The sequence below is a fragment of the Atractosteus spatula genome, chromosome 8, assembly GCF_055471065.1.
Source record: "Atractosteus spatula isolate fAtrSpa1 chromosome 8, fAtrSpa1.hap1, whole genome shotgun sequence".
NCBI lineage: Eukaryota > Metazoa > Chordata > Actinopteri > Semionotiformes > Lepisosteidae > Atractosteus > Atractosteus spatula.
Genome location: NC_142713.1, coordinates 47,032,944 through 47,057,292, shown reverse-complemented (window position 1 = coordinate 47,057,292; position 24,349 = coordinate 47,032,944). Strand labels below are relative to the sequence as shown.

General features: G+C 41.0%; 1 protein-coding gene across 1 annotated transcript in view; it reads left to right on the top strand.

Moving 5' to 3' along the window:
• cdk17 (cyclin dependent kinase 17) overlaps positions 1 to 24,349 on the top strand; it is an 87,924-nt gene that overhangs the window by 44,175 nt on the left and 19,400 nt on the right. Inside the window, exons 2-4 of the mRNA XM_088924210.1 lie at positions 2,182 to 2,333; positions 13,003 to 13,167; positions 18,815 to 18,948. Of these exons, the coding sequence (XP_088780336.1) occupies positions 2,207 to 2,333; positions 13,003 to 13,167; positions 18,815 to 18,948 (426 nt within the window). The 5' untranslated portion in view covers positions 2,182 to 2,206. The remainder of the gene's footprint in view (positions 1 to 2,181; positions 2,334 to 13,002; positions 13,168 to 18,814; positions 18,949 to 24,349) is intronic.

The following is a 24,349-nucleotide window of genomic DNA, read 5'->3' as shown; positions in this document are numbered from 1 at the left end:
TACGATTTGCGTGCGGGGCACTTGACACTGGAGCTTTGTCTCCTTGTCATGGCAGTGCCTGGCTGCGTTGTAGGGGTGGGGGTTGTGGGGGTGTCGGTGTGCTGTCGTGCCATGTGAGCGGGGTGTTGAATGTTATCTGCCGGCCCCAGCGGAGGTTTGTCCTGCCTTGTGACGCAGGAGAGCCCAGCGCTGGGCTGTTCCGTTCCTGTCGCGGCGAGTCAGGCGGCGGCCGCACACAATGAGCTGGGAAATTGCGCGCTGCTTTGGGGGTTTGTCCAGGACAGCGCTCTCTCAAGGTGTTTCCTGTTGCTGCCTGGTGTAAACTTTTTTTTTTAAAGTGTGAACCATTGTAGTGGGGCACTTGGGTATCTCTGCCCAAATCTTCAGGCTTTGCTGATTGTAACTGGAAAGTGACTACACACGCAGCCCGTTCCTGGAACTGAGGGTCATTAATCCTGTTTCGCTGTCGCGATTTTTGCCTTCGCATGGTCTTGCAGCTCTCACTCGTCAAAGCCAATGTTTGGGTGGCAAACGTGTTTTAAAAACGCGATGTCTCGTACAGTAAAATAAAGATGGTTTGTTGTAAACAATGGGGCTGCCAGGGGTGTCGTGAAAGAGGATTGTTTAATCACAGCCTGCTTTCCTGGACAGTTATGGGAATCAGCAGGAACACGTCTTGTTATTTTCCACGAGCTTCTTTCCTGAAATAGCCCAACGTGACAAAAGTAATGTCCTTCGCATGAAATGAAACCTTCACACACTATACGAGTGATAAAGACCTTACCTGATACTCTGAGGAAAGCAGTAGAGGTTCCTTACACACTGAAAGGTTTCAAGAAGAGCAAGTGCAATGGTGTGGCTATAGGAGACTTCTTTAGGTGTGTGGGGGAAAAGAGGGAGGAATATGAGACAAAGGGGTGGATAAGAAGAAAAAAGTTTGAGAGAGGCTATCCAAAGAGATGGAGACCCGGGAGATGATTTCCAGGTGTATTATGATAAGGTGTTGTTACCTACCCCCTTAGTGTTGTGCTTTCACTTTTGTTTATACAGTCCTTTTCAGTGCAGAATTATCCCCCACTTGTCCCTCTGCAGCTCACGCAGTGAGACATTGTACAATCATTTCTCTCTTAGTGATGGACAGCCTCTCCCTTCTTCATTTCACCTACTTGCAAGCATTTGAGCGGGATGTAAGTCCCTGCCTTGTGCGGCTTTTGCAGTTCAGTCACAGTGAACTGGCACACCCATCGGCTCTGCAGCAGGGCCCACTCAGGACCAGGTTTGAAGGAAACGACCCTCAGCCCAATCCGTTCCGTTTGTCTGGGGCTCCTGACCAAGGTGGTCCTGCCAATTAAAGCTCATCAGCAGGATGGTGGTGTCCTCATTCTGTCTCTCACTGTACCCACAAGAAAATGGAGCTACGTCAATTAGAATCCGCGAGAATCTCTCGGCAGCATGGGGGCGGAGATACTGGGGATGAAAGGGAGACACGGCAGGCAAGTGATTAAAAAATTAAATAAAAATGGCAGCTGCAAGCAGCTGAGTGGGACAATTGCTGCAGTATGAGAGAAGGGAGAGCACTGATGCTTCCTGACTGGGAGTGAACTTTACCATACTGGGAGTGAACTTTACCATGCATGTGTATATCTCTATAGAGAGTAAGTTCTTCCTTGCCCAATTCTTTTTTTTTGTCTCGAATGGGTCCGTCAAAAAAGAACTATGCTCCAACAAATGCACGCAGATTCATGATTATGAACCTCTGCATTTTTGCTGTGCTCTTTAGTTGACTCTTTTAATAAATTTGAACAATTCCTGACTTTAGCAACAACTTTAAAGTCGCTTATAAGGAAGGAAATGCAGCTGTAAAATATGAAATGCATTTCTGGGCAGACGCTGATATACACCTGTAAAGGTTTGGATGTAAACCACGTTAACATGCGCACACACACTGTGTATATGTTCTATAAATATCGGTAGTAGCCTGTTCAATCATTAATCCCACCGTATGAAGCTTTGCTTTGGCCAGAAATCGAACCTGAACCGTGCTTATGTAGATAATGAAAGCACTGCCCTCTGTCCCATTACCCCTGTCGGCTGTGGAGGAGGGGTAGTCGGGGTGTGTTGGGGCCTCGGCCCCTCTGGCCCTTTCTCTGGCCCTCACGCTCTCCCCGGTTCTCGTTGCAGGCCCTCTCCCCGCGAGCAGCGCCTGATGGAAAAGATGAAGAAGTTCAAGCGGCGCCTCTCTCTCACGTTGCGCGGGAGCCAGACCATCGACGAGTCCCTGTCGGAGCTGGCGGAGCAGATGACCATCGAGGAGAACAGCATCAAAGACAATGGTGAGTCGTCCCTGCCCGGGCCTGCCCCGCTGTGAAGCCTCGTGGGTATTCTCTTCTTCAGGGCCAACAAGGAGGCTGCTGACTGAACGCCATTCGGTTGGCCCGGGTGCCCGACACAGCTGCCTTCTTCACTGGCAGCTCGTCAGAGGGCACCGGTAGTTACAGGACTTGGAGAATCTTCTTCCATATTGACAACACCTGGGAAATGTCCACTTACCCTTTAACTGGAGTCGCTCTGTGAAATATTTGTGGTCGTATTAAAAAATATGATAACCTTATTGAATTGGTATTGGGGTAAAATACAAATAATGAATCATTCTGTTAAAACATTTAAAAATATTTTAACTGGGCCTTTAAACTAGTAACTTAGGAACACTTCATGGTAAGTGGCTGTTTCATTGCTAATTCATGAGCAAAAGGGGAAGTTGTATAAATAGCCTGTTAGCACATTATGACTTTTCATATTAACTCTAATGGTGTTAAAATCATTTCTTTCACTTCAGCTCTGTTTTGTTATTACCTTATAAATTCCATGATGATTATTGCTTCATATGTAATCGTTTAAAAAATAAATGCATTTAGGGTGGGAGATTATCATGGTGGGTGGCACTGCAGCCTCACAGCTCTAGGGTCCTGGGTTCCAGACAGGGGGCCTTCAGTATGGAGTTTGCATGTTCTGCCTGTGTGCCAGCGATTTCTCCGCGTGGTCGGTTATCCTCCAGACTTCCAGATACAAGTTGGATGGGCTATTTAGTGTTTCTAGCACAGGTGAGCTTGATCTCTCCGTGACACTCTGTAGGATGAAGAGGTGGATAATGGGTGGAAGGTCAGTTTTTGTAAAATCTTACCTGTAACCTTTAACTTTGGGCTTGTAGTGAGATAATTATTCTACATTAGACTGTCATATGAAATTTCTTAAGTTAAAATGTCATTGCTAGTACATTACGTTTCTATGATTACCAATTCATTTTAGTCATGCATTTTATCATCCCGTTGGCTTTTATTCTGATATACACCATATCAGGCTTTCCTGCGTACATTTCTGCAATTTAATCATCCCCCTGCATGTGTGTCAGTGACCGGTTAAATTAATCCATCCACCCTTCAGCTTTCTAACCACTTTATCCAGTACAGGGTCATGGGGAAGCATGCAAAGGGTGCAGGTTACACCCTGAGCGGGACTCCAGTCCCAGTCCATCCATTACAGAGCACACACACACACACCACAGCCAGTGCTCCCAGATGCCTGGTGACCTACTAGCATGTCTTTGGACTGTGGGAGGAAACTGGAGCACCTGGAGGGAACCCACATGAACAAAGGGAGAACATACAAACACCTCACAAACAGCACCCCAGGACCCCTTTAGGGTCCTGCAAGAGCCTGTGCACCCGTGCCCCTCCAGCTAATTAATCTCCTAACAAAATACTTTAATTTGTAGGTGGCATACATGTTTATTTTATCAAGTGATCATTTTTTTTTCTCTGAAAACGTCAAATTGAAGTAGCAGTGTAGCTGCTATCATATCCACCCATGTTACAATTCGCACACAGGAAGGCAGACATTGTGGTTTTGATGAACATTGCACTTTCTTCTCTTATGTTGTATTATTACACCAAAACTGCATTTACTTTGAAGCCTGAGGCTTTTACTATATGTTACTGTATGTTGTTCTTTGGCTGTAAACCTCCTTATATTGGTTAATTGTCTTTATCACAAATCATTAAAGCAGAAATATTTAGTCAAGTAGTGTAAATTAATGTAAAAAAAACTTATGCATCTTCTACTTTTTAGAGCCTTTTAAACCGTTTTTCTGGTCTTTTGGGTTGCAGGATACTTCTGAGAGACTGTCACTCCAGCCGAGCAAATTTTAGGCACACAAAAGCAATCCGTACTGTGCCAACTCCGAAAACAAGGATCTGTTTTTCTTATTTAATTGAACCTTTTCAGAATGGCCAACACTTTATGTAATCAGGCAGAAAGAAAAAACTTGTACCCAGTGGTTTGTTGTCTTCTCGGCATCTGTGTGTACCCTGGCATTTCTCCTCTTCCAGTCTGTGCAGTCACCTGTTGAATCTGCAGGCTGAGATTGTTTTTTCCCTTGGCTAACCTTATCTCTTTCTAATGCTTGGTTGTGCCCATAGCAACCAACACGAAGACAACATTTTCCTTTGTGTAATTGCAGTCAAATTATTGCAGATTGGTATTTTAATGAGAGTGCCATAAGGAGGTATTTTTCTAGCTGATGTTAATTCTAGTCTGCTTTAAAGGTGGCACTGAGAAGCGTCTTCTTTATTTATTTAAAGTTATAACTAACATTTAAGGGTAAGCTCTGTAAGACTAAGAGAGGCAGCACAGTTCAGGAACCTGATGCCATTTTGTTTTACTCATTATCAGAATCGCAGCATCTTACATCACCATAAACCGAAAAGGATTACTGAGTTTTTAAGCTGACTAAAAACAACAACACAGTTTGAGCTGATGGTACTACATTAAATAAGTGATGCTCTGGGGTCAGTTCCAATTACGTTGACATCTGCAAAGTTATAAATTACACTTATACTTACAATGAATTCCATAAATGTAAAATTGAAGATATTCTGAAGTTACTGATGGAATTCCCAAGTGAAACAACTTGCGTCAATATATTGACAGTTATATGCTCCTGATACCGAAGTGCTTATCACAGGTCTAAAAACAGCTGAACAATTAGCGCCTTAAATGTGCACTGCATTAATGAGTTCTCCTCCTTGGACCTCTCCTTCCTGGGAGTGAGGAAACAGCAGTTGCCTACACAAGACCCTGAGGCCTCTTAACAGCACATTTTCCTACTTGTATGTTAAAATCACCCGTTTGTGTCCTTAGCAAAGGAGCTCATGTTTTCTACCTCCACATGTTCAGGACATGATTGTGGATTGTTTTTTTGTTCACTGATTGCCAGGTGTGTGATTTTGCTTAAACTGCTTCTAATATGAGACAAAAAATGGTACCATAGCTGTGATTCAGCAAAGGTGCTCAATGATGCAGTGGCGCACCTATCAATTTGTGAAATTCTGACAGTAAAAGCACGACAGGTGCCGGATTGATCTCTGGTCACAAGCGTGTATTATATTGGTTAGTTGAAATTATTCAAAGGTTTTAAGGCTCAACTTCACTTATAGCTCCGGTGTAATTGTTAACAGCACAGTTCTAGTTGTAATTTCCTCAGATTGAATTACAAAAACAAACCTTTATCATCTCAGATTTTTCTTATTTGTCATTTTTATGCTTTTAGGTTCTACAGTGAGAACGTACAGTATATCGTCTGCAATTATCCTACATCCAAGAAGTTTAGTTATCTTATAGAGCTCGTTATTATTTTAATTATCCTTCATTTCTAAATTATAATGTTTGACGGTATCTTGATTTTTTTAGGTGAAAATGCAGATAATATATAATGTTAAATTCAACGTGGTTATTAATAAATTAACTCATGTTTCTATCCAACTTACATTTGCACCCATTTGTACAGGAGGGTAGTATTATTGAGGCGATATGAGTGAAATAAAATGGACAACGGGAGTATCACATCTGGGATTTGGACCCGCAACCTGTATAGAGACCAGAGCCTATAACACTACTCCTTGCTGTTGCCATTAACATTCCTGGCTTCCCCAACCTTCCCCTTTGAAGGTTTTGCTTTAGGGCATGGTAACTTGTTTTCCTGCAAAAAAAATCTGGTCTTGAATCAAATAAGGCTGGTAGAAGCAACAATACTGGATTAGCAGATTCCTAGATTTCTGAAATACTGAAAATGATAGCCAGTACCATTAGAACTAAGGACATTCTATAGCAAACGACATTGGAAGTAGAATTCAAAGGTGCTAACCCTGTCTTTGAAATGAAATGAGCTAGAACACATGGGTGTTTCTCTGAAAATAAAAGCTCTGTAAAGTCCCATCTCCTCGTTTCTAATCAGTAACGTAATGGGTAACAGCACTTCTAATGTCTCCCAACTCTACACAATAACAACCTTGGCTTTTTTTTCTCTGCTCTGAGCTAATGCACAATTTACTTTGCTTGGTTTCCTGCCTAGAGGGTTCATTGAGTGTAAAGTACTCATTTCTTTGTCACTCTGATTACCCTCTGCTCACTTACCCTTTCATGTGGTGGTTAAATTGGGGAAGCAGAGGGAAACAGGGCCCTACAGCTGGGGCCCGCATTGGCAATTATACAGGACAAATATACACATTGTTAATAACAGGCTGTAGGAGCTGCAGACAGATAAAAGGGCTTGTGGACTGGAAGAGCGCTCAAATTAAGCAATATGTTCAGCAGATCAAGCCCTGATAAACTGGCAGGGACAGCACTCTACTGTTTTGGACTCTTGCTGCACGGGCAGTAGAGAGGGCACCTTCCTGAAAGCAGGTCAGGCTTATGATTGGACGGGTTTCATGAGGATCTACACAGCCCGACGGCACACCAGCAAGAAAAGCTCATTGCGGGGGATGCTGACCTGCCCCAGGTTTCACGTGGAATAAAACGTCTACCAGGCAGCAGCAGCAGCAGCAGCAGCTCGTAGCTTCTTCATGGAGACTTTTCCAGGAGCTGGCAAGGCTGTGCCGTTGATCACGACAGGTACAGACCGTGCAATTCAGCCCATACAGTTTGCTACAGGTCTTAGGACCTGAAGTGTAGAGGGCAGCGCACATGAATGCAGTGTGTGAAAAGTGGTAAGTTAGAAAACAGAATATGCCAAGTTTTCTGTTAGGTACCGAGTTCAGTGGAAGTCTATATTGTGTAATTTGTGAAGTTATATTTTAATTTCAATTATTGCACTTGCTTTGTTATAGAAGTATTTCATGTCCAGTGAAGAAGTAAGGTTGTAAAGTAAAATTTTTCTTATTGAAGCTTCTTCACGTTACTTTTTTCATAAAATCAGCGTTTTTGTTTCACTCAAGGGGCATGATGCTTGTTTTAAAGGCAGGCTAGTAGGTTAATGATGAGTGTTGTTTTTCTTAACTGAGAATTGAAAAGCCATATTGTTCCTTTCTCGATGGACAGTTTGCCATGAGAAATGAGTCCCAGAAACCTTCATCTGTTAATCAGCAGGCGCGCTAAAGAAGATCGAACAGTTTGGCTAGGTACATCTGCACTGCAGTGTAACTCGCTTAATTTAATAATTCATAAATTGCACTTGAGATCAAATCTCAAAAACTAATTAAAACATATTCAGCTGTGAAAGATGTGCTGGTCGAGCTGCAGATGTTGCTAAGTGCAGTTTGCTCCATGATTGCTCGGTTTGAAAACAGAGGGTTGGTACAGAATAATAGTTCTACAGATAGCTTTGTGCTTTCACCCTCTGAAATGTGTTTTCTGTACATAACGTATTTGATGTGGTTCACAGGTTGCATTTTGATTTGAGGTTCAGATCTCTCAGCTGCGCGACAGATCATTTTCAGCAGACATGGTGCGGTGGTTAGCATTGTCTTGTAGTGCTGGCGGCCCTGGGTTTAATTCCTGGGATGCTGTCTGCGTGGAGCTAGTCTGTTCTCCCTACATTTACCTCTGGGTGCTGTGGTTTCCTCCCACAGTCCAAAGACTTAATGGAAGGTCATTTGGCTTCAGAGAAAATTGCCCCAGGTGTGTGTGTGTTTGTTAGTGTCTGTGTGAGCCCTGCGGTGGATTGGCGTCCCATCCAGGGTGTATCCCACCTTGTGCCCGTGGTTTGCTGGGATAGGCTCCGGCTCCCACACGACCCTGTTTTGGATAAAATGGTTCGATGATGGATGGATAACTTTCCAGAGCTTCAGTTTGTGACTTACAGTATGTAACCCTTTTTCAAGTGGAGCGCACCTTTTCAGAATGTGCCAGTGCTCGTCTGTCTGTGGTGGTGTCGGAGATGATCTTTGCTAAGATTTTGCTCAATATGATTTGTCAATTTAGAATTTGAATGCATAGTCTTTGTCTCAGCTACATGGATGTTTTTTTTCATTATGTGAACAGTTAACAGTTTCACCATGTTCTAAAAAATGTGAATCTCAGCTTTTGCACCAAACCTTCTCTTGAGCCCTAATCTCTTGGAAATGTGCTTAATTCAGCAGCCTTGAAGTCAAATTGAACCAACATTTCATACTGCTTCAAGACTCTTTGTATTATTCTGTTGTATTGCTGTAGTTTGATGTTTTAAAATAAAGATGTCTTGTGATTTGCCAGTTTATCATAAGTGCTTTATGTTAAGGCAATGAAGAATAACATACATAAAGTTTTTAAATCCTTATCTGATGTTCAAGCCTGAGATTTGGGTTCAAGTCTTCATTTTTTTCTGAGATCTAAAAAAATTGAGCTCATATTTTATAAAGCATAATTTTCAAACTATGTAATCAAGGTGAAGATTTCAAAATGTATTCAGACCTGGTATTCTAAGAAATGTATTCATATACTATATTGTAGTTGTCTGTCACGTAACTGAAGGATTTATTGATTAATTAAAAAAAATTAAATTAAATTTAAAGTGCTTTTAGGATTAGGATGCATTAGATATCCAAAATATTTAACAATTAATTTGGTGAGAGCAATGAAGGGTGCACATTATTTTAACACTTTTAATTACACTTAATAACACTTTTAGCACTTCATGTTTTCATAGGGTCCATGAACTGAGTTTTTAGATGACTTTTGCACAATTAAAAATGGCAATTTCTAAATACTCAGAAGTGGCTCTGCCGGTAGATGCCAGCTCAGGACTTAGTGTTAATGTTTTATGGAATCGTTTTAAATTGCTCGCCATGTTAGGCACCACTTTGTGCTCTTCTGTGATGGTTTGCACTGTAATCTGTTGATGTTTTGTGCAAAAAATTATGATTATTATTATTTTGAGATATTGTCCACAGTTAAACTAGTTAATTGAAATATCAGAATTGTATTTTTAACGCAAGTTGATAATTAAATGTCTAAAAGGCTTTGTCACTGATATGGAGAAGTGATCCTACACACTGTGGTTAGGCTAATTACATTATAACCTACAAGCCCTAATGGTCTGTGTTTCAGTCAACCTGTATGTGGAAGGTAATAAGAATAGAATAGTGCAAGGTATTACTTAATGCAGAAACTAAATTAAGTAATTTAAATTAAATTACTTAATTTAGTTTCCCATCCTTTTTTAAAGAAGGAATGCATGTATGTGTGAGACCTCTCAGTCAGAAATGATTCAGGTGACTTTTTGCGAGCCTCATCTTGAGGCGAACACCTGAGTAAGCCCTGTTTTTGTTACCTAGTTGCAGTGAAAGACAATTACGCTTTATTGCACCTCATTAGCATTGTAACCTGAATCTGAGCTGGTCCTGTTACCTGGCCCCTGGATGGAGAACTGCCTCTAGCCTGCTTGAGAGAGATAATATCCCTTTCACAGCTCTGTTAACATTCTGCACGCGTTCTGGGGAGAAAACAAAAATGGAGATCCTTTTTTCCCTAACTTTGATTTATGTTAGAAAAGCAGTCAGCTACCTACAAATGTATCTGACTGACACTTTTCTCCAAAGCGTCTTACATTTGCACCCTTTTGCATGGCTTAGTGTTTTATTGGAGCGATTCGAGTCATGTGTCCAGCTCAGGGTGACGACAGCAGTGGCTTACTGAGGGATTAGAACGCAACCTCTTCCTGTTACAAGTCTGGAACCTTGTGCAATGTTTCACAGTGCTACCTGCTGTGAACCACGAAAATATCTGTTTAAAGATGTCTGCAGTTTTGCACTTTTCCATATTCCAGTGGTCTTTTTTCTACATGCGTATTAAGTAATTTTAGTCTGAGGCACCACATTCAAACAAGGAAAATATTTTTCCTTGTTTGGATTCAACTGTAGTGTAAATCTTAAAGTAGGGGTTGTATTCTCTTGAGTTCCCCTGCAATTCTTGCTCATTAGGAATGAGGCACACATGTACTGTACACACATCTGAAAAAGATACAGTGATTAATTACTGTACAAGGGGGTCAGTGCAAAGCCTTTTTTGCACACAAATTTGGCGGGTATGCATGTTCAAACGGGGGTTGTTTATCCTTTCATGAAATTCCACAGGATTATTCAGTGAGTGGGCCTGATTAGTGCACTGTTTAAACCCACCTGGTCATACACTCATCTGCATACTCCGCATTTTTGGAGCTTCTGATTACCTCAAGAGTAAACAACCAGGAATGTTTGACAGGCATTCATGGATGAACAAGCTTTTTTTTTTTAGCATTTCTAATGAAGATTGATGGAAGCAATGCCTGCCCTGTTTTGTTCTGGTCCTATCTGCTGGAAATGCACAACAAATAGTAAATACAGTGAAGAGCCCTTTGCTGTCCTTTTCAGATTAAATGATAATGTAGGAAGTACAGTATGAACTGCTATCAGGCCCTTGTCCCCATTGAGCCAGGCCTTCTGCTTACAATGACAAGCCACCGTATTCTGGCAGTGCTTAAGGACTGTTTGCGTGCACTAGTTAGAAAAGACCTGGGATGTTGGTCTTTTCTTTACAAGAGGTCTATTGCTTGGCAACCAAACTCTTGAGCATCCAGGGAGTTTTGAGAGGAGTATCAGTAAGCAAAGTGATATTGTACAGTAATGGGCTTTCTTAAAATTTTGGTGTTAAACAGACTGTTCTCTGTTTACAGTGTTCCTAGTTAAAGTATTGCTTTTCCTCAAGCTTTGTTAAAAAGAAAAGTGAAAGGCAGTTTGAAAAAGAAAGCACAAGCAAGTTTGGTTAACATCCTGTCAGGCCTCTAAAGTGTCTAGATTTGCTTTTGCAACTCTGTAAGCAGTTAAAAAAGAAAAGGGAATTCAGAACTTCAAAGCCTGCAGTCTGTATTTTAATCCTCTTGGGGTGGTGTGTGTATAAGACCTGCTCTTTTGAATTTCGGGGTTTGCACTGCTTGCCATGGGCAGTTTGCTGTAGACAGCAGTCTGACTAACAGGTAGCTGCTCATTTTCTGCATCACACTCGACACTGCTTTCTTTACACTGTGAGCTTTCTCTCTTCACACCGTGCTGGAGTTCAGGGGATTTTTCACCTGCAACTCACAATGGCAAAATCCCCAAGCAAATAATAATGATGGTTAAAGACCAGCATTTAAAAAAGTTAAGAAAATAGTTCTAATATAGATTCTTGCCTTAATTAAGTACAGACAATAGTATCAAAATGTGTGTGTGAAATAATAATGAGTGAAACCATTTGCAGTTCCTTTTGTTTGTTTATTTGTTAATTAGTGCTCCCCTTGAACAAGTAGAGTCTCGTTTCTTGTGACCGGGCATGATTCATTCTTGTTTTTCTGACATGAAAAGAGGTACTTTCACTCCTGGTATCAAGTCAGATGTAAAACTCTTGAAGGGGGTTAACAGTAGACTGCCATGTGCCCAGGAAAAAGAAACTTTAAAAAAACATGAAATACGAAGAGAAATAGTAATTGGATTAAACAGCAGTTCATAATGCAGTTGACTCTAATGTGGTTTTATTTGCTGACTTTGGCGTCTTTTGAATTAATCTGAAACAGTGAAAAGAGCACTGGTGTTCGGCCATCCACAACTGATTCTCTGTGAAGGTTCCAGGTGAACATATCAGTAGAGAGTGGTTATTCGTTTAGCATGTGTGGATGTATGTGCTGTGACAGGGGAGAGGCGGGGGCAAGGGGGTGGGTTGGATGCTGCAGTGGCCTCTGTGCAATGATTATATACACGCTAATGTACTTTTCTGCTTTGTTGAGGATTGTTCACACATTCAACCTGCCACTTTACAGCCTGAGCAGCAAAGGCAGAAATATCACTTCAATATTCGCGTTCGATTTCAGCTTACCCAGAGCACCTCTGTGGGCTGTGCGGCTGAAAGCTGAAAGCAGCCTGAAGAGCACGCGAAAATTTGAAGCGATCTCATAGTGGCTGTGATTCAGCATTTGTTGTTTTTTTTATGTTCCTGTGTTTCAGTGGCGAGTCCTACAACTTTTATGTGTCTTTTGAACCAAGAAAACTAAAATGTTCATTTCTAGCATACTGTAGCTCCTGCTTTGGTCTTCCCAAGAGCTCGGCGGCTGCTTTTTGTGTGTTATTCATATTAATAATGTCTTTGACTGACACTTTTATCCACAGCAACTTGAACTTGTATCCTGGGTGTCTTCCCGAAGCAATAAGAGTGAAGTATCCTGGTCAAGCAGTGTTTTCAGCTGCACATTTGACCCCACAAACGTCCAGTTGAGAGTCCAGAGCTCTAACCACTTCTCCACACTGCTGCCAAAGCAACAGCCCTTATTCCTTCACAATGTTTGTTCTTACTAATTCAGACAGACGAAATAAAGCTTGGAACCTGCGCTCAGTAGCTCATGAACATTCCACTTCATAATGACACTTTCCACGTAAGGAATGACTTGTAACTCTAGAAAGAGAATGTCCTCATCTGTAACTAGGAGAATATAATATAGAGAAATAAAGATTTATTCCATACTGAGAAGAAAAGAAACGCAACGTTTTGGCTGTCGAGCCTTCTTCGGGTGTCTGACATTTCAGCATGAAATAAACCTTTACTTGTTCCTTTGCAGCCTACGCATGCTGACGCAGCTGCCTACTTGAACTACTATAATATAAGATGTACATAGCATGTGAAGAGCTCAGTATTGCATCCTGACAGCCGGCTTCTGTTGTGTCATTGTGTCTCCTGGGACTCCAGAGCCAATTGTGAGGAATGGCCGGCCGCCCACGTCGCACAGCATGCACTCCTTCCTGCACCAGTACACCGGCTCCTTCAAGAAGCCGCCCCTGCGCCGGCCCCACAGCGTCATCGGCGGCAGCCTCAGCTCCTTCATGGCCATGCCCAGGAACGGCAGCAGGCTAGGTGAGTCCCTCCCTCTCCGCTGGCCTCCAGACCCCAGACCAGCGCAAGCAGGTCTCCTTCCTGCGCACCTGCGCAATGATTCCAGGCGATTTACACTCGGTTGACTAATGAATAACCTCCAGTGCATCATTCCCCCCCTAATTTCACTTGTAATCATATCAAGTCTGTGTCATCGCTATTCTGAAAATTGCTGATATTATTTGCTTGGGAAGCACCTTAGTGTCCACTGTGTTTTCAAAGGGTTAGGAAGGGAAAATCTGTAGCAGCCTGAGGTCCTGACCCTGTCACTTTCTTTGAACATTCCTGATATTTACTGCAGGACTTGGAATGTCCATGTTTTGACATCCCTAGCCATGTTTCCCAGTATAATGCCCATTTTCTGGTGATATTGAAACATGTCACATGCTTTATTATTTAAAGCCCCGAAAATCTCTCCGCTCGGTGAGAATTAAAGAAGCACGTCATGAAAATTCATTATCCACCTTGCTGTTCTGCATGTACATATTCTTTTGGAACTCGGTTAAGGACATCTGTGCACATTAGATGGGAATGTTCATTGCAGAAAATTGATGGCAACAGACTTTTAAATGAGAGGATTTTGTTTTTATTGGTAAAATCGTGAATGAAGAAGACCGTTAAAAATGCCAGACAGAGCGCGCTGCATTTTGTGTGAAATATGTTTAGTATAAAAAATCTTCACTCACAGACATAATGCTGTACTGACATGATGAGGTATGATGAGTAAAAATGTCAAATAGTTCATTTGCAAAGAACCAGCAGATCCCTGTTTTTTTTAAAGATATTCTTTCTTGGAACATAATGTCCTACAATACCAAGACTGTAAGTTAATGTGGTTAATTTTGACCCTGGCTCTCTCTTGGACCATTGAGCGAGTCCCCATTGGGTGAGTCTCAGATCTGCTACTGTGGTCTTTGACAACATACAGAAGTGCAGTCAGGACAGATATAAATATATTAGTGTCTGCTGCATTCTTCCAAGAAGTCCTGTCTGAATATTGGAGAGCTTGAAGTCTTTCATTGCAGCTTGAATTCACATCAAATGTTCCGAATTATAAAACAAACAACATCTGAGTGATTGACGTTTTTCACTGGACAGTAGTCTATACATGATGAAATATCTATTTCTATGCGTAGAGTGTGTACTGATCACACTGAAAATGGATTCAGTACTTGACGATTGAAGAACAGTCCAGAATGGGGAGAGATGCTATTCATTAAGGTGTTATTGAATGAATGTAGAAATAGTTCAGGTACTAATCTCTCATCAGTCAATAACAGAACAAGCAATAGATCCATTTAGTTCATTAGGCTTTTGGTGCAGTCATGGAAATCCTTATGGGATTTATGGGATTTGGAAATATTTCCCAGTTTGTGTGCGTCATGGAAATTGGTTGAATTAAAACTTTTTGGTAAAAGCATGACAATGTGAAGCGATTTTAACTTTAGCAGGACTATAGTCATTGGCAGTGAGGGGCAGGAAAATCATATTGGCTATAGTCCTTGAATAGCAACACATCATGCATTTATGTGTTTTTGACGTTTAGTCTTTTTGATTATCCATTACAGTCAGTGTTGTGTGAAGGGATTGAAAATGGATGTTTTATAATACATAGCACCTAAGCCAAAACTCCAGGACAGGTTATATAGCAAGTGGGAATAATTAAGGAAAATAAACTCCCTAAAAACTCATCTGAGCATGATAAGGGGGTAAGTGGTCACCAGTCTCAGTTTTTAAACAATGCCAAGCCTGAGCATATGTCTCATTGCTTAGTTCTTCGAGTCTGCAAGGACTCTTTGAATTTAATAAAGCCTATGCTTGTTATTTATAATATACATTATTGTAATATTAGTAAGCTTAAGTAACAGGCATGATGTAACATGTTATTACTCACTGTTACTGCTGCTGTTATTTGATCCCTTTGCATCTAGACTGGATGCACTTGTGAGTTCTTGGGATGAAAGCATCTGCAAATTGAATACATGTAAATTGATTAATTATATTTGAATAAATTAATGACATTTTTGTCCTGAAGGGTGCCAAAGCCCTACATACAGGAAGAGACCCCTTTTACCAGCCCCCTTGTGGGGTAACTCGCGACAGCCATTGTGCACAAGGAGCCCCACTGCACAGCAGGGCATGTGAAGAAGTGAGAAGCTGCTTCACCAGTTGGAGGCCAGATCATACAAGCCCAGAATGGAATTTATCCAGGACTTTTAGCCAAGACTCCTGCTCTTCTTAACATTACCAGAGGATCTTGAATTACCGCCTAGTAATGAGGACCTTGGCGTAACACCTAATCCAAAAGGTGACATGTCCTACAGTTCAGTGTCCACTGTCACCATATTGGGCTTTTGATGTGGAAATTCTGTATAAGTTCACATAGATGAGCGCCACCTACTGGTCTACCAGTGGTACTAGTAGCAGTCACCTGGTTTACCTTAAAGGTCTCCTTCCTAGTCTGCTAGATGAGGCTCAGAGTTGGTAAGGATGCTGTAATTATATGTAGCGAAGGGTATATATGAATTTAAGCAGAACAGCCTCACGGTGTATAACAGTCTCCCCCTAATCCAGCAAAGTGAAAAGTTATGTTGCATTGTTCTCTTTTTACTGCGCACTAACATTGTGTGTCAAAATTGCAACTGTCTTGTGGTTCATGTAAAAACAGATCTGTAGAATTTAATGAAAAGGTCATGTCTCTCAAATCATAAGATCTAGCCTTCACGCTGTGTTTAACATTCGTATCATGTGCTGTACATATAGTCCAATTCTCCATCTGCACCGGTAGTCAGCAGATGAATAGGCTGAGAAAACAGTTCATTTAGAAGCTTTTCCCACTACGTTGACTAATTTGCAGTGCTCACTCATATGCAAGGCATTAAGAAAGAGCTGGAGAACAATCGTACAAACTAAATAATCAGGCCCTTAAAGAGTTGGATTCCTATGAAAAACTTTGAGGCCACCTTGATGTATCATGTACTTCTTGTTCATTTCTGTCTGCAAGTGTAAAACAGGTTTGGAAAGCATGGAATTTGAATGTGATTAAATTCTAGTATCTAGTCAAATCATGAAATAAATGAGAAAAGGAACATCAAAGTTCTTCAAGCTCAATAGAGACTAGGACCTAATGGTACACACACAGAAGTACATACTGTATGTATTTAGGACAGAAAATTGTGTAGAACCCTAATAATCCAAACAGAACCGGAAGTCTTTTTTCAGTGATATTGACTGTTAATTTTGAAAATATCTTACTTGTTAACATTTTCAGTTTTTTGTATTCCTCTAAAAGATGTGCATTTTAAATGACTTTCAAATTGAGCATTTCTAAAACATGATTATTGTGGGTGCTTATGCTCTGTTTAAGTATAAAAACAAATTGTGGTGGACATTTATTCAAATGTCATTGAAATGCTTGAAAATTCTTTTTATTTGCTCCAAAAGAATATGAACCCATAGAATGATATTGAGGACAGATTGTTCTTTTATTTTAATGAAAAGCATAAGTAGTTTTCATAGACATTTTTAGTATTTCCTGAAATATATCACTTCAAGTAAGGCTGCTCAAATCTGGTTGAAACTATATCCCTTTCCCGTTACAGTAATCACAGTAATTAGTTGAAATATCTATATTATGTTCCTGTGCTTCACCTGTTTGTCGAGCAAACAGCTTCCACAAAATGGACCTTTATTTTTCTGACCTGATTTTAATGAGGTCCGGATGATGGCGGAGTCATGCTGCTGGCGGAGGTGAAGAGAAGTGCATGTCAGCTCAGGAAAAAACAAACGCTAACAGGAGGATTGCAGTTCTGAGCTGTGATCCAGTTTAATTGTTTAATATTTGCTCAAACTAGTTAGCTATTTCTCACCCAGTGTTACAAATGAAGACTCTGGGTGTTTGGAAAATCTGAGCAAAAGAAGGTTCAGTAGGAAGCTGGACAGTCCACATCTAAAGATAATGTGACTTTGTGGCTAAAGCAGATTTTACTTGGACTGAATATTGCTAAGGTGTGCTCTTACTTGCCTGCACTCCAAGCTTAGCCTGCATGCCACTGAAGCTGAAGAACAGTAGAAAGAAGTCACCATAGACTTCTTTGTTTATTCAAATGGAGCCACCTTGCTTTGGTACAGATTTCCATGAGCCTTTGTGTCTTTCTCATTTATAATGTATTTGTTTGAGCGACTTGCAGTACTGGGGTTACAATGTTCCATTTTTCTTTCTGCATCAACATTGTATCACTCATTCAGGGGGTTTGCATTGCTGTGCAGTGAACTACCTGCAATCTCTGCACTGCACCACGTTTTTAGCTTTCAGTGTTGTGGGACTTTTTGGCTTGGGTGCAGCTGAGCGTGTGTAGGTGTACCAGGGCAGTACAGTCAATCTCTGATCTCTGTGTGTCTGTGATCAGTGTAACGTTATATAATATCAGACGGTCTTGGAAGTGAGTGAGTGGGTAGCCAAATGAAATGTTTAACAAGCCAACTTGCAGTGCGTTCTGAAGAAACCTCTGAAGGTTCATACAGGGACCTTTACTCATTCGGGTTACCTTTTTGTGCTTTGTTAAATGTATGTTCCTGAGGTGGAAGGCATTCTGGGGATGTAGAACGTGACATACAGAGGAGCTTACACTTCAGTCTGACCTCACTGAATTCAGAGAAGAAATCTGCCAGCCAAGCATTCAAACGTTGAGCTTGCGTCCTGTCCAAGTCTGACAAAACTAATTGCAATAAATCAAAGTTAGCGACTTGCGGAGCTTTTTAAATCATTTTCACACAAAGCGATTTAACTGTTTTTGTTTGGTTTCTCCAGTGTTTTTAGACATTCTCGGTTGTGGTGATTTAATTTTAATTTTAAACAGGCCTGCAAAGAGTGGTCACTGATTAGATTTAGCTTGTAATGGGTGGGATATTCACTCCTTTAAGTGCAATATGAATGCTTTCTTTCACAAAGAAAATGGCCTTTCTGTTTCCAGCTCAATGAGGGGGATCACAAGTGCTGTTGTTTAAACATACCAGACTGCAGGGCAACAGTTATGTTACTGATGTAACGTGCCAGCAATTCGTTCACATCATCCAATAACTCCTAGAAATAATTCATTTTATAGTGAATTTCTGTCTTTAAATGAGGGTTCCCTGAAGGTGGCTTTTACTGGCATTTCACTTTGTTTTCAGACTTAAATTTACTTTTCCTACCTCATTAATGGGGGTGGCTGTAACATTTCTCTGTATAATTGGATGCTTAAATTCTTCATGTGCACCTTGAATATTTCTTGTTACAAAGAAGCGCCAGACTGTCTGCCTCATTGTAAGAATCTAGCTGTCAGGTAGCACAGCGGCAGCAGTATTTGCAGGAGCCACGCTAAAGGTTATCCTTTGTCACATAGAATCCTGAAAACGTCAAATTTCAGTCACAGCCATTCGAAGTTCCCTACCTTAATATTTTTCATATTCAGCTTGTGTTTTCTTGGGTAAAATATATTTCGAAATGAGAGTCAGAATAAGTCAGAATGCTTCATCAACATTTAAATGTTTATTGTCTTAAATGTGAGGAATGTAAAGGCCTTATTGCATGTACTTGTAGTTGTTTTTCCAGACATTAACTGTTCCTTTATCCCTTGCTTCTGTTTAGACATAGTGCATGAGAACCTGAAAATTGGTTCCGATGGAGAGAGTGACCAGGCATCTGGGACCTCCTCTGATGAGGTCCAGTCTCCTACGGGCGTGTGTTTGAGGAACAGAGTGCACCGGCGCATCTCCATGGAGGTGAGTTCCTCTTCACAGGCTGGACCACTTCACCAGCTCCCTGAGCCTCTGCACCACTTCGTTAGGTATTCTAATTAAGCATCTTACATGCAGTTGGATGCAATCACATTGTTGGCAGTCATGGCTGGTCTTTAGGGCAGGTAATGTGTTTAATATAAATGCAACGGAGGTCACAATTTAAGGCAGAAATCTTGTTTCAAGAGGCCCTCTGTCTTACGCTGTGGAAGTATCAAAAGTCGTACGTTAAGCCCCTGCTTCTGCGACCAATACCACATATAGAGTTACTTCACTTCTCGACCTGCACAAGAGATGAGCTCACAGCAGTCACTTACATCAAGTCAGCAGGTTTCTTACTATATAATTCATGAACATGTTCTCAGAAATGACCAAATCTTGCGACGAGCATAGCCTGTGTCCCTCACTCCCACTCTGGAGGCCATTACGAGGTCTGTAAGAATTCTGGATTGAGCAAGAGAAAGAAGCATTTCTTTTAAAAGTTGCAGTACTTTGCTGTATGGTAGATCTTTACTGAGTTGCCCTAAGACTTAATTCCTGCCTTTTTGGAATCTTGTTTGTTTTTTGTGCCCGATGTTCTTATTTAGCCAGTAGTACTGTAGTATTGGCTGAGGTTCACTTGCATGACAGATGTCAAATTCAAGCAGAGCCCTTCTTTACATGTCATTTAGATGCAAGTAGTATTTGGTTAATGTGTCCCTTTTGTATGCAGATGATTTTCAAGGAGAACAGGGACTAAACTGCTGCTGGATTTCTACTCATAGCATACATTTTCTACACATACAGTGTTTCCAATGGAATAAAGTGGCAGGATGCTTCTCAGACTTTGTTTTGTATTCAATTAGAAAAAAGGTCAGAAAATGTGAATATAGTTTGAGCTTGAGCATACTAATGTTGGTTTGAAGACATATCTGTGGTCCCTAATCCTGGTCCACAGAATTAAACCAGTTTCACAGCTTCTCCTGGCTCCTCTAGTGCTGGTGCTATACAGAGACCTAGAAAAGCCAGCTAGCCAGCAGCCATATCACCCTGCAACTCACAACTGGCAGCCCACTGAAGCTAAGCAGGTGTGAGCCTGGTCAGTACCTGGATGGGAGACCTCCTGGGAAAAACTAAGGCTGCTGGAAGAGGTTTAAGTGGGGCCAGCAGGGGGTGCTCACCCTGCATTCAATGTGGGTCCTAGTGCCACAGTATAGTGATGGGGACGCTGTACTGTAAAAAGACGCCGTCCTTCAGATGAGACGTAAAACCAAGGTCCCGACCCTGTGGTCATTAAAAATCCCAGGGTATTTCTCAAAAAGAGTAGGGGTGTAACCCCAGTGCTCTGGCCAAATTTCTCATTGGCCTTTTCCAATCATGGCTTCCTAATAATCCCCATCTATGAATTGGCTTCATTACTCTGCTCTCTACCCCACTGATAGCTGATGTGTGGTGAGCGTTCTGGTGCACTATGGCTGCTGTCGCATCATCCAGGTGGGGCTGCGCATTGGTGGTGGTGGAGGGGAGTCCCCATTACCTGTAAAGTGCTTTGAGTGGAGTGCCCAGAAAAGTGCTATAGAAGTTTTTAATTTTTATTATTAAAATCTGCAGACACACTAGTTCTTTATGGCCAGACTGGGGACCCAGTTGATTAGCTGTTAAGATGACTGTTCAGTCAATAATTCAGACTTTTTTTTAAAATCACAATTATTTCAGCAAAGTTGAAAAAAGCAGACTATTTTGGGAGGCTTTCCTTGGAGTACTTGAGGAAGCGTGAACATGTTATCGTGATTTATTTAGCGCAAGGGCTTGTGGCTGATGAACAAACTTGTTATTGCTCCAGTTTTTCTGTGTTCGGCTCATTACATTCATCTGCATTACATTTAATATGTTTCCTAATTCCATTCCATTTATTTTCTGATTTCTAATTATCCACTTCGGAGATGCAGGAGAGCCAGAGCCTATTCTGGCAGGCATGGGGCACAAGGCAGGATACACCCTGGACAGGATGCCAGTCCATCGCAGGGCACACACACTGACAGCAGGGTCAATTTTCCCAGAAGCCAAATAATCTCCCAGCATGCGTTTGGTCTCTGGGAGGAAACCGGAGCACCTGGTGGAAACCGGTGCAAATGCAGGGAGAACATGCAAACTCCGTGCAGATAGCACCCCAGGTCTCCTAATTAACAGTGAGAATGATAACTATGTCCTGACAATGTTAGAAACAGCTGAGGCTCTGCTTGCCACTGAAAGGGTGTCTGCACCTGTCTGCGTGGGCAGGGCATTCAACAAACTCTAACATGTCCTTGCAGACTCTAAACAAGTTTTCATTTTAATAAAGATGTAATCCTTATTCTCATTTGCTTAAGGCAACAGTACTGAGATCATCAGGAACAATAAGCAAACGTTTGAGCATGCCTTAGACCCCCAACAATACGATTGGACATCTTAAGTGACAGGAGACTACATGGATGATAGGATAACACACAGTTGCCCTAGGAGGTATGACAAATATCCCTTCCACCAATAAATGATATCTGATAGTCTGTGTACTTAGTTATGTGACAGCTGTCCCAAAGGTATTTGGTGGTTGTCTTGTATGGAGCCCAGGATGCCTGAATAGGATGGATTGTGTATTCAGAGCTTATGTACAGAATTTCATTGCCCGAATGCTCTGTGCAATTGTACTAGATTGTACTAGATTGTACTAGACCTTTGCTTTAGCTGTAGCCTGTTATAAATCAATTGCTTTAAAAACCCTTTTTCTTCTTTATCAGAAGTATTAAAATTCTTAAAATAAAGTCACATGTTCACTGTTAAGACCCAGACAGCAGAGTAAAATTCTATTCATATACAGTATGCACATTGCCCTTCTCAAATGGCAGGGCTTCAATTTACGATTTTGCAAAGCAGGATTACTGGTATCAAGACCGAGTCAGACCGGTTTGGGAGGTTTTTAAAGGAAATCAGTGATTCAGTGTCCTCTAGACACAGAGTGTCTTAGTGGTTTAGAGCACCTTAAATGCCAGGAACAATCCTTTGTTCCTCCTACAAGGTTAATAGTTTTAAGAGGACTAGAACAGCTCCTCAGGAGCAGATACAGCATATAAGTGCAATATAGTTTGCATATACTGTATAAGAACATTTCAATCGGTGAGGCTCAAGGGTTTAGATTTTTTTTAAGTTGGGTGAGCAAAATAACTTCATATTTAACCTCACAGCTTTTTAAAACTGTTTTGTATTTGCAGGCACCTTCTTGCATTTCCAATAAAAGCTTTGGTGCCTCTGCACCACGAACATCTCACATGTGTTGTTGACAGTGGCCGCTCTAACTTTCCTGCACGGGACTGGGCGGCACTCTAAGCTGCACGGAGCCTGCCCGTCACATGTATGGTACAGCTCTCCCTGAACGAAGCGGCTTGGAAGATAAGCTGTACTACACATGCCACTGGGAAGCCTGTTAAAAGGGCTTTTGTTGTCTGCTCCGCTTTATATACAAAACAGTTGTTAAATGTCCATCTTCTCATAAGCCATTATAGGAAAGATGCCTTAAGCCAAAGCTCTTTCATTGAAAATAAATTCACCACATTAGGTGACTTAAGCATTTGAGTTCCATTTTCCCCAGAAAGGTGGGCAGTTATTTGCTCTGGTACACAGCTCGGGATGTGTATGTAAAGATGCTGAGAGCCAGCACTTCCGGTTGCATAATTGTTCAAGATGTGACGCTGGTCTTGTCCAAGTCACTCAGAATCCTTCCACACATTTGGGGGTAAGAATCCAAATGTTTTCAAGCAGCAGGGTGTTTTTGTTAGATCTGCATTCAGAACTAGACCTACATGTGAAAGAGAAGATATATTTTTCTTATACAGAAAGAAGGATAGTTTCTTAAAAGAAAAACCTGGGAGATGTTATAAAACCAAAATCTCCTAGGTGAGCACAGAGAGCCTTAAGACGTTATCAACGCAGATGACAAAGCTGGATTCCCATGATGTAATCATTGTGATTCAGAGGGATTGTAGTTACAAGTTTAGCTTTCTCGCGCTTGCCGAGATAGCCGTGTCCTCTTTGCAACACAAAAAATGGAAGAATTCATTGAACAGCCTTCTAAATCCAAATTTCTGTGGGTGTAATTTTGGGCTCTTTGCCTTATCCGTCTTAGAGATAGCTGGTCCTTGGCAAAGCATTTGATGTTTCGTATGAATGGCACGTTCTAATTTTATAGCACCACTGCTTCCTGCCAAAGAAAAATTAGCAGTCAGACAAATCAGTGTAATCAGACAGTGTAGCACAGTCGTGTACTGGAGCAGGGAAAGGTACATACTGTATTTAGTTTTTGTGTAACGTTTATGTACTTAAATGTTTAGTTATTCAAGTTGTGATCGAGCATATGAAACAGGCTGATTTTACTTAAGACTGCTTCAGCAGTCTATAAAGATTCATTTCTGTGCTATTTGCATGTTATAATTTATTCTGAATTTAACATCTGCTTGAAATTTTAGCAGACTGGATCTAAGGATCTAAACCAGAGCTTGCACTAAGACATTTCAAATATATAAGCTTCAAAAATGTTTTTTCAAAGTTAAAAAATTAAGTCATTATTATGTTCTGAGAGCAGATTGTTAAAAAATGCAAAAGGTTAAACACTTTGAAAGATTGAATTATGTCAGTTTACAGTCTGTCATTGATTATTGTAAAATGCCTGAAATGGAAGTTGGCTGTGAACAGTTCTCATTACAACAAATAGTTGGGGTGGTACAGTTTGGGTGATAAGTGTTTGGATCTGGGTTTTGATAGCCCATTAGGACAGAAAACACATATATTTAGCCATTTGTACAATTAGGTGTTTTTAAAAATTGATTGACCAATCATTAAAGATTCACTATTACTATGTTATAAAATTTATCTGTGAAATACATTTGGGCCCAGGTTCTGGCTGAACATCTATTGCCCCCTTGTGGCCTTTCACGTGAACTCCGATACTGTTACTTCAGGTTATAGGCGTTTGGGGAGATGAAAGAAAGTGTGTGGGGAAATTCCCTTATTTTGAAAAATTCTTAAATCTTACATATAAAATAAGACTCATACTATATGACCTTTTTTTCTGAAGATACAAGTCTTAAGGCCCAAAGTACAGAAATCGGTTTTAAAATTTAAAACAGGATAGCCAATACCACACTATGACTGAGATAATTTAATGTACATCAGAACAAAAAGATACGCAGCTAAGTTTATTTTACTATGAATAATATCTGACTGTAATTTAATATTCAAGTTTGTTGTTCCAGATTACAACAGTTTAAACAAATTGACACATTTCCTCCTGCTCACCTGTCAGCAGGAACAATGATGCACCACAGCAAGAGAAATGACTGCTTCGCATTGTTATATGAATTATAAACTGCACGTT